The following is an 11,512-nucleotide window of genomic DNA, read 5'->3' on the forward strand; positions in this document are numbered from 1 at the left end:
CTTTAGTGGAGGCTATTGCCTAGAAATTACTGACAGTTCTTTTTGCTTATTTTGGGAAGATATGTGCAAAAAATGCTATTAAAGGATCCAAAAGCTATTTTACTGGTTTTTAACAAGCGAATGAGAAAATAAGACATCACACAAAATCACAGCCACAAAATCTAAGTAGTTCTGACTGTTTCATCTGTGAGTATTAAAACATCACAGTTATTACTTTCTCCAGAGAAGTAATGGTACTTCCTTGCCATTTTAGAAAGCTACTCAAAAGCAATGTGTCATCACTAGGTGTACAGCAGTATCATCAGATGCAGCACTGTCAGTACAGTTTCATAAGTGTAAGATAAAAAGAAGTGTAATCATACAGCATTCCTGCACACTCTGACTATAATGACAAGCTGACTATTCGTAGTCACTCTGTGCAGACTACTTGCACAGAAATAAGCAAAATAATAATTGAAACAATTTCCAGCAGAACTTTGCAATGAAACTGTTTTAATAGGCTGCAACTTAAGGTACATTTTTGAAATATGTGTAAATGTATGAATAGATTATCTGGAATAACTACTGCGCAGTATTCTTGTGAGCCTTCTGTTTCAAATATTTTCTAAGAAAGAGGTAAATTGAGAAGTTATTTTGCAATTTTGAGGATGCAAAATATTCAGTGTTTGTAGTATATTGAAATTTAGCAGAATCAACAGGAGAGACGGACTTGGCATACAATTTAAAATACTGGAGAGAAGTTAGTGCTTGTAATTAATTAGGGGAGAATCATATACCTCATAATTTCCCAATAAATAGAGATCTTATATGCACTTCTGCGTCTGTATTTAAGGAAAAAATGTGAGCATTCCTCTTCTACCCAAATTAATCTCTTAATTTATATTGTATATGTGCATGATTGATTGTTCATATCAAATACATATACAGTAAAGATAGGTAGCTTCTGTTATTAATAAACATTATATTTGATTGAGGTTGTATTGCTATACAACCCAAAGAGTTTTCTAGAATATTTCAGGTTATCACCTCTGTTCCTGACTTCCAGCAAATTCACAAGGAATCGCATAGTAGAACAATTCTGTTCTTGACAGAAGAACAAACATTGGCAGTGGCTTCATGGAAAATGTTTAGCAGACAAGTGTATTGTGGAGCCCATTGCAAGTGTAGAGGCATGTGATAGCAGGAATGAATACTTCCCCAGAATGAAAATTGCAAACTTGACGACTCATTTCCCAAGTAATAATGTGTAAGAGGAGTGACTCTAATCACCTCTGGGCTTTTCTGGGACACTCTCCAACCACCATGATAAGGACAGACTCGCAGTTCTCTTTCTTGGCATTTTTTCAGCTGGTATCGTGTATAGGTAAGTAGCATTTTGCTACAAGACCTAAGGAAAAGAGTTTATCTAAGGATGATAAATGAGAGAGGAAGAATTGCAACAATAAGAAAAAAGTCTCTTTTACTTATATAGTGATAATGTAAAAAGAATTATTCCTATATACATACAGAGATAGGGAGGAAGTAAAAAGGACAAATTTAATACTAGTCTTGGAATGTGTCTTACTGAAAAGATCTGGATAAAATAGGTTCTGAAATACTTTTACCAGTTCATATGTGCATTTTCATCATCTTAATATCTAAATGTTGATATTCCCAGCTTTTGAGCCTGATGTTGTAGTTGTTTTGTTCTTTTTTTGTAGACATAAATGTCTTTTCTTTACTCCTGTAACAGTGGTTAACCTTTAGATGTTAACTTTTCAGATTATTCGGATTACGAGGACAGTTCTGTTGAATTCACGGATAGATGCTCCTCTCCCTTAACACGGTCCTCGGGGAGCTCCCTGACATTGCGCAGCATGTTCTCGGACAAGAACACGTCATACCAGTATCCCAGAGCCATCTTGTCTGTTGACCTTAGTGGAGAAAGTAGGTTGCCTGAGCTGCAGCTTTCAGTTTGAAGGTTTAATTCCTTAAAAAGGGCAATCTGAAAAAAAAAAAGTTTTGTGTTTGGGATTGTATCTGTAAWAATGGAGGATTAGTTATATTTGATTTAAATAAAATACTTACAATTTTCAAGCTGTACTGTACTGTATTTGCTTGGTTAATTGTTATTTCTACTTTTGAGGTGGTCACATTTCATTAAAGGCCTTTTAGCAGAGTTCATCAAGAAACCTAAACTAGTATCAGTGCATTTGTGGGTAATCCGGTTATGTGCAGGTTAAAATTTTTCAAAAGTTCTTTTTTATGTAAAGTGTTGCATCTTTTTGCACACACAATTTCACATGGATTTGTTTTTACTAGACCTTTCAGATATGGAGTTCTTGGATGATTCTTCCACGGAGAGTTTATTACTTAGTGGTGATGAATACAATCAGGATTTCGATTCAACTAATTTTGAAGAGTCTCAAGATGAAGATGATGCTCTCAATGAAATTGTAAGATGCATCTGTGAACTGGATGAAGAAAATGGCTTTATGATCCAGGTAAAGGTGTTTTTTCCTTTGTATTTTCAGTGTGTGTTTTGTGATCAAGTGTGCCCTTCCGTTAATTTTGGAAACTGAAGTTACGTAGATAACTTTAAATACAAGATGAACATTAATAATAGAATACTCCTGTGTTCTGCAGTTGGTGTGTGAATCCATCCTGTATATACAAAAATCTTTCTCTAGAATGGAATTAATACATTTCTTCTAACAATTCGTTACATGGAACGGGTTTATATGGAAAGGTAACTGTTTTTTTCCATGTAGCTAGTTGACAAAGTTGAGAAGATAACTGCTTTTCTATGCACAAATGATCATTTATATCCACAGATGATCCTGAACATGCCAACACTTCTGCTGCAATAGATTTGGTCCTTGTGTTTTGCACTTGCAGTTGTAGAGACCATTCTGCTCGCTGTAAATTTGCCTCAGCTGTATCCACAATAATGAACTGTAGCTTAATGAAGCTTGATGTAGTGGCCTGCCATACTGACAATAATCTTGCCAGTATCTGATGTGTGTCTCTACAGTAACAGTTCTCAAACTGGAAGCTACTGACTCATTTGAGAAACTGCCAAGAATTTGAATCTTAATTTGATACAGAAAAAAAGAGATCACTCAAAGATTATACACTGTCTGCACAGCATTTTCATCTCTTGATAGACTGCAGCTACTGCTGCTCCTACTACAATAAGGGGTGGAATACAGATTCCTTATCTCAGGGAATTTGTAATATATCGCTTAAATTGGTTGCTGTCTACAGTGAGGAAGAACTGAGTTGTCAGTAACATGAAAAGGATCAGGTATTCATGTGTTCTTCTGTACTCAACAGATTTGTATATGTATAGCTGTTAATGTAGTACAACTGTTGAAAATATGAAGTCTTTTTAGCTGAGAACTGAATGAGGCAAAAATGGCTGTCATGAGTTAATAGCCTGGAAATGACTTAAAGATCTGGAAAAGGAAGATAAAACGTCTCTGGGAAAGCATTATTGGAATGCAGTGGTACATTAGGAGAATTAAGCAGCAGTGTCAGCAATGATAACATGGAGAAATGGACTGATTTAGAATCATAGAATGCTTAAGGTTGGGACCTTAAGGGACCTCAGAGGTCATCTAGTCCAACCCCCCTGCTCACGCAGGGTCAGCTAGAGCACGTGGCACAGGGCTGCATCCAAGCGGGTTTTAAAGATCTCCAAAGAAGGAGACTCCACAACCTCTCTGGGCAGCCTGTTCAGGGCTCTGTCACCCTCACTGTCAAAAAGTGTTTTCTCAAGTTCCTGTGGAACTTTTGGTGCCTCAGCTTGCGGCCGTTTCCTCTAGTCCTGTCACTGTCCACAACTGAAAAGAGGCCGGCCCCCTCCTCCTCACTGCCCTCCCATGAGGTATTTATACACACTGATCAGGTCCCCCCATTTTAAAATCTTTGTTGAGAGAAAATGGAAACTATGGTGGCATGTCACGAGGAAAGGTTGCTTCTGTGGTTTGGGTAGGTTGGTGCTCAAAATGCACAGCAGAGGAGAAGCTTTCAGTAATAAAACAACAGATATTTGAAATGGAGGTAAGCACTGAGATGAAAATGGAAAGGAAAAGCAAACTTGGTGGTGGTTTCCTGCCCATTTCTGAAGCCCAGTGCCAGCCTAATATTGATCATTTACTTCTTCCTTCCTCGTCTCATCAAGAGCAACCAATTGCTATTTCGAGGCCCTCGTATCTTACCACTTCTATTTTGCTCTCTTATTTTCTTAGTTCTACTCTTTCATTTTCTCTTCATTTTCTTTTTCCTTTTAGATTTTCCATTGGTGCGATATTAAAAACACATCTTTCTAGCGCACTGGAGAGATGCTTTATAGATATAAATAATTAAACTGAAGAGTTTTCTACTTTTCACTGTTATACTGTAATGTATTACATTATCTTTCTACTTTACTGTAATATTCTCCTGTCTTTTGTTTCACTTTAAATATTTAGGTSCTAAAATATTGAATGTTATAATAAAATATTGTTAAATATTCTCAACCTTCATCTTCAATTTTTTGTGTCCCAGTCTGGAATTGTGTTTGAGGTGACTTTCAGAACTAGAGTTAAGCTACGTTTTAGCTTTATGTTTTTGGCTAGCCAAGCACAAATTGACCTCTAAGATAATATTAATCTAACAACTATTTAAGTAAAACTGTTTTTCCTTGCATTTTGATGATACAGGAAAAGCTTCTTATTTGTATATCCACTTATCTTAGTTTTAGTTTTTGCTTTTTTTGTTTTTATTTTTATTTTTTTGGTGTCAGTGTGAAGAGTGCTTGTGTTGGCAACACAGTGTATGCATGGGGTTGTTAGAGGACAGCATTCCAGAGCAGTACATCTGTTATATCTGCAGAGATCCACCAGGTATGAGTAAATCACCTTTATCTGCTGCTGTTTATGTATTTTTTATAAGCAGAGATACTTGCTTTTACTTGTTACAACTTTGTCTGCTTTGTGTTATATGTTATACTTGGGTAAGGCAAATATTTCTGAGTTGGAGGCTAAGCCGAACTTCCTTTTCCTGTTGGTAACATGTTGTTCAAATGTTCTAAATTGTTCTCCAGAATGTTAATTACCTTGGTTTTACATGTTCAAACCTAATTCTCCTAAACCCATAGGACTTTTTAATGCCATTGTACTCTGAGAAGTAACTCTATACAAAATAAATTCTCTGATCTGTATGTACTTGCAGTTGCATCTATTTAAAGTTTTTTTTAATGCGTTAGTATAGTACACTTAATGCTGTGGATCTCAGTTCATAATAATTTGATTTTAGTAATTTTTAGKTTTTTTTACAATTGTATAATAAATCCATAATTGCATATGGGAAAACATATGCAACAGCACTTGCTATAGTAGTAATTTGTTGTAGTAACTCCCTATAGTAGTAATTTGCTATAACAGTATTACACAAGCAGCACATCCTGAACTTAAGATTGCCAGAACAAGTTAGAAATAGCAAGAGTTAGGAAGAGTCTGTTTAGTTATAAACTGAATACATTTAATATATTATTGATTAAAAATTACAACAAAAAATCTGTCCATGAAACCATTTTTCTTAACAATTATTTGGAGGCAAACCATATGATTTTGAAGAAAGTTTTTCATTTTCTCTAGCAAGTGATACAAATGCACATGTTTTGTCTTTTGGTGATTTTGCCATTCTAACAATCTGACTTTTTAAGAGGATAGTGAAACTACACATGGAAATTTAATTTTATTCAGAATTTAAGAAAACATATCTGAAGCCGGTTTGCAGAATTATAGAATAGCAATGGTTTATATATATATATATATATATATATCTTTTTTTTCATTAAGAGAGAGAGAGGAAGATTTAGGAAAGAGCTATACAGATAGAACTTTTTCACTTGTCCCATATCTGGCTTGATTTATGGTATAAAGTCTTGTTTGATACATGCACTATATTCCTTGAGCAGTCAAACTTTTTCTTAAGAACAACTATTTTGGTTTGTGTTCTTTTCCTGCACTGTACTAGGCACCTCATTATCCCCTGCTATTCAGAAACTGTGTCCCTAATTTTTATCTTCTCTCCCTTCCTAACCATTCCTTCTTTTCTTTCTGTGTCAGGAGAAAAAGGTCATTCACAATGTCAGTATTTTAAAGTGTATTGGGATAATGGGCAGAAAGGAGATAGGGTATTCTCCTGAAAGGTATGAAGGGCTTCCATCAACCCGTTCTTTGTTCTCTATATGATGATAGTCTGATATAAAATTGAGCAGTCTTAGGCGGTCGGTTTGTCTGGGTTCCTCATTGTATACAATAGTATTAGCATAATCAGATTTATAAGTTGTTGGTTTTCTTTTTTTTTTCTATTTTTTTCCCATAATGGTTAAATTACTGTAGACATATTAGCTGATATCATTCCTACTTGTTGGATAAGAATGTAGACATTGCCATAGCAATGGAGACCTAAGACCTATTTATTTAAATGTCATTATGTCTCGTACCAGATACCTCAAAGGAGAGTGTAAGAACTCTTCTGAAGGATGATTTTGAGGTGTTTGCCCTTCATGGAGACCTTCTAGATAGATACTGACTTCAGAATTAAAGCAAAATTAAAGCCAGAAGAAACTAGATGTTTTTGATCTATCCTTATAAAATTCAGCCTCTAACAGTCTCTAACTTGTGCTTAGTTATTTCTTAAGTAAGCTGCAACAATTAAAGAAAAAATGCCAGTCTAAATTTACTTTGGCAGTTACATCCGCACTATCAGGCTTTCTCATAACTGACGCTTTACAGAGTTGATTAGATTGTTCATTTCAAAAACCATTAACAAGGGTCATGAGATTTGAGGTTTACTTTTATTTTCATAATAAGCAATAAGTTTCTTTTAAATCCGTGAGACTTAAATGTTCATGTATTAATGCAGCAGCAGAATCTTGAATCCTCCTCGCATGGATGTTATGAGACTTTTAGGAGAATACAGCATATAATTCTAGCATGCTAGTTTTAAATAAAAATGCACTGTGGTTTTAGATGACCCTCAGTCTGTTTATTGCTTACCCTCAGGTCAGAGATGGAGTGCCAAATATCTTTATGATAAAGACTGGCTAAATAATGGACACATGTGTGGATTATCGTTTTTGAAAGAAAACTACTCTCATCTCAATGCCAAAAAGATTGTGTCAACACATCATCTACTGGCGGATGTATATGGTGTAACTGAAATATTGCATGGACTGCAGTTGAAGATTGGGATATTAAAGTACGTATTAGCTCTCCAACTGTAAATGTATGTATTTAGGTAGTGGAGACTTAATACTCTCATTTGGATTATTCACCTATTTAAACATTCTTGCTTGTGTGATGTTCTAAACACTTTCAGAGTGAAAGTGAAGTAGTTTCAGCTCAGCACCTAAGTAGATCTGGTGTTTTTAGCTTATTGGTGATTTTTGTTTTATGAAGACCCTTGTATTAAAAGATAATTCTGGATATATACTAAATTGAAAAGTGGCTTACGAAAGCTCACCCATACTCGTGATAATGGTGCTCATCAGTTACAGAAGTAGATGCTTAGTGGTTCAGTGCTCTAAGTAGTATTTCTCTAAACTTGCTTACCCCTCCCTGTTTTTGTTTTTTTTTTCCAGAAATAAGCATCACCCAGACCTTCATCTGTGGGCTTATTCAGGGATGCGAAAAGAACAAGAACAAATAACTCTTGGGGTAGAGAAAAAAACAGTGACTTTGCCAAACCCTGTTAATCCACTTGAAAGGACGTGTCACAGTCAAAATCATAGACAGACACCCAGCTTACCCCTAAAGATGGAAGAAACATATATCACAAGTGAACACAGTTACCAAAAACCACAGAGTTTTGGTCAAGACTGCAAAGCAGTCAGTGACCCTATGAGCTCAGATGATGAAGATACAAGTAGTCTTGATGAAGATCAGGAATTTCATTCAGAGAATAAAAATTGTTTACCATATTCTTTTAAAGATGATGGGATGAATGATCAGGTAAGTATTATTTTTCATCTGTGCAGTATCTTAATTAAAAAATGCATTCACTATGATAAACCCAAATGCACAAAAATACTTGGATATGTTCATTGTTAAAACTTGGCATTTACCATTAAATATATTGGTAAGTATAATTAGGAACGAACTTGCTTCACCGTGAAATGGTTTCAWATTTGAGCTGGTGAATGAATTGAAAATTATGGTTAAAGTTTTGCTTGTGTGGAGACTGTTTATGCTTTTTCATTTCCAATGTGTTTTTTGGGAAAAAAAAAAGAGCAAAACCCTAGGCTTAAAGGGAGGGCTCTTGAAAAAATACTTAAGTATTTTTTTGGAAGGGAGAAAATAGGAACAAGTTTGGGTAGGTTATTCTTTGGATTGAGGATTTTTTTTTTTTTTTATAATGACTTGTCAGCTAAGATGATTTCAATCACGTGGAACTTTAAGTCCTTTATATTGCATTATTTCTGTCAAATATATTTCACAGATCTTTAGTTGGGATTTTTTTATTAATTGTTTGAATTCATTAGCTTGTGGCAGTGGGCTCAAACTTTTTAATCTGGTCTTAGTCATGAGTTCTTTTTAAACAAAAGGCAAAGTAAAGCCTTTCTGATTTTTGCAATATCAACTGTGTGAAAATACTTAACTCATCCCCCTTTGAGGTATGGTTTCTGGTGTGGAAGAAATTAGTAAGATACAGGTTTGGGAGGTTTGGGTTTATTTTTAAATCTGGTTTTAAATGTGGCATGTAAACTGTGTAGCCCAAATGGAAAATTTTGTCATCTTCTGCTTAGAGATGGTGGCTTGTATGCCAAACCTCATGTGTATACTTAGACTTTATAGTAAGGACACATGCAGCAGTGTGAAATACATTTTCTTTTCAGTAATAGCATAAGTTGCCAATGTAAATTATGTGTATTTAGAATTAAAAATAAGGACAGGGAAACAGAATTAAATATTTCCCTGAGAACCTAAACCATAAAACTAGAGAGAGACAGTTGGGACAGTATTGAAGTRTATTTTCCTTTGGGACCCCAGCTCATTCAGTTGTCACTCATCAGCCTAATGCCTGAATAATCTTCCCCCTTGACTTACTAAGTATTGAAAAGTGATCCTTGAACTAGTCTGTACCTACCTTAAAATCATTCTGGATTCCACATTGTATTGCCCTTTGTAACATGAATTGGCTTTTTTATGAARATTCTTCAGCTCTCCTTCCCAAACTCTAACCTGGGCATTGCAGTCTCACTTGTAGATTGCTGCAACACCTTGAATATTCTGCTTTMCGTATTGGTTTGCCTTTTCCTCATCTATAGTTCTGCTGTGATCTCCTTATGTCTTTTAAAGAGTGTTCAGATTCACTAATTTCAAGTTACTTGTTTTTCAAGGAATGTGGACTAACCATTTGGATAAGCAAATACAGAGGTCATGAAAGGAAAAAAAGAGTTTTTAGAAAGTCTGCCAGTTAAAGCAGAATATTACATAATATAATAATATATATATAATATATAATTATATGTATAAAATATATAATATATATATAATATATAATAATCTCAGCTCTGACTGTGAAGGACTGAAAGACATGAATAGGTCATGGCAGATTTGTCTCAGTTATTGTGATGTGCATCTGAAAGGCTCATATAATAGATGCTTTTGTTTTTATGATTGTACTTTTGAGTCCWTGTACAGCAGGAGAAAGTGGCATTCTGTTATGTGTATGTGTGATCCCCAAAATTGTAAGAAATAAGGCAATTCTTATGTTTACTTTGGAAACACCCGATTTAAATATCAGTGAAATAGTGAAATAGTTTGAGTAGTGAAAAGCACTGAAGAGACAAACTTGGTTTCATGAGAGATAAAAGGCCTTAGTTGTAGCCTTTAAGAGTTTAGAGGCTTTTGTGGCTTTTAATACTTGACTTCAGTAAGCAAGGCATATATGGCAGTTCTTTAGTGAATATTGTATTAACAATTCACATGCTCCAGGACTCGCTTGTGCGACTGCCTGTGAGACCATCCAAGATCTTTGGAAGATTTTTAATCACTTATTACCACCACCTCCATCCATAAAAAAAGTGGGGAAGAACTTATTTTAGAGAGTGCTAAGTTTGATTTAATGTGATGTGGAAAAAGATGAAGTGGAGCACATTTTGAGAATGATGCATTGATRTGGTGGTACAACGCATGCCTTGCTCTGGCATCTGCTACAAGCTGATACAATGTAAGCACAAGCACGGCAGCATTTTCTGTGAAGCTAGTTCCTAAAATAGAGTAATCAGTAGTGAAAGAGCTTCGCTGAATGTGAAGTTGGAGGGCTACAGAATGGAAACTGCCAGTTCTGCTAGTTAATGTAGATGCTGAACATTTTGACTGATTAAGATTCACTTATGACCTAAATATGTAAAATACGTCAAGATGAAGGTAATATGGAGATAATAATTACATCAAATAAAGCAGTCTTTGTCTTGCATGCTATGTTTACTTCATGTGTGCATCATTTTGTACATTATTAGCCRTATAACAATCTCTAAACACACTTAACTGGCCTAGCCTTGTGGCTGGAGTTTGCATGGGATCATTGCTGCAGAAGGAAGAAATCAGCATATGAGTTGGCAGCTGATTTGCACAAAATAAGTAGCAGATATTTCACATCTTCRGTATTACTGTGTTTTAGGCAATTTTCCTTCACTTCCTCACTAAAATTGCAGGAAGTGTAGGGATTTGTGCCTTTTTTCATGGTGGTTTACTGATGCAATTCAGCACTCCATGATTTGCTTTACAATTGGTATAAACGGCACAGAAATGTAATCTGTCCTCCTGCATTATTGAGCTGGTAAGCTTGACCTCCCCCCAGTCCTACTGCATGTCCCCAGTGCTTGTGTGTTTGGAATTTGCTAGTCTAGTGATGTGTCATGGTGCCTCACTCTTGAGTATGCCTCTTGAGAAGTATTCAGAAGGTCAGTTTTGAAGTGGCATCGTTTATCATGCGAATCAAGTATTGAAATCAACAGCAGAAATGCAAAAATAAGCAGTCTTAAATGGCAACTTTTTTTTTTCTGTTGCACCTATGAAGAAGAATTCTGCTGAAGGGAACACTGTGTTTGTTTGTAATGAAAAGAAGGGCTCAGAAGAAGAAGTGGACACACATCTTCAATGGCAGCTAAATCTCCTCACCCACATAGAGAATGTACAGAATGAAGTCACCAGCAGAATGGATCTGATTGAAAAGGAAGTTGATGGTAACTGCATTGCCGGATACTACATAATTCTTTTACCTCTTAATGTTAACACACCTTACATAGCATCTTACATAGGCGCTGGGTTGATGGTGAAGACTGGAGCACCTATTGAATGAGGAAAGACTAAGCCAGCTGAGCCTATTTAGCTTGGAGAAGAGAAGGTTGAGAGGGGATCTGAGGGGATCTCCTGAGGGGAGAATGCAGGGAGAAAGGGATTAAGGTCTTGTTGGTGGTGGCCAGTGACAGGACAAGGGGTAATGGGTGCAAGCTGCAACATAGGAAGTTCCA

General features: G+C 35.7%; 1 protein-coding gene across 1 annotated transcript in view; it reads left to right on the forward strand.

Annotated features, from left to right (window-relative positions):
• Positions 1-11,512, forward strand: part of PHF20L1 (PHD finger protein 20 like 1) — a 52,542-nt gene that overhangs the window by 36,267 nt on the left and 4,763 nt on the right. Inside the window, exons 16-21 of the mRNA XM_026043917.1 lie at positions 1,762-1,926; positions 2,302-2,483; positions 4,769-4,868; positions 7,038-7,233; positions 7,616-7,985; positions 11,059-11,224. Of these exons, the coding sequence (XP_025899702.1) occupies positions 1,762-1,926; positions 2,302-2,483; positions 4,769-4,868; positions 7,038-7,233; positions 7,616-7,985; positions 11,059-11,224 (1,179 nt within the window). The remainder of the gene's footprint in view (positions 1-1,761; positions 1,927-2,301; positions 2,484-4,768; positions 4,869-7,037; positions 7,234-7,615; positions 7,986-11,058; positions 11,225-11,512) is intronic.

This window comes from Nothoprocta perdicaria, unplaced genomic scaffold, assembly GCF_003342845.1.
Source record: "Nothoprocta perdicaria isolate Ctin4 unplaced genomic scaffold, notPer1 scaffold_341, whole genome shotgun sequence".
NCBI classification, from domain to species: Eukaryota; Metazoa; Chordata; class Aves; order Tinamiformes; family Tinamidae; genus Nothoprocta; species Nothoprocta perdicaria.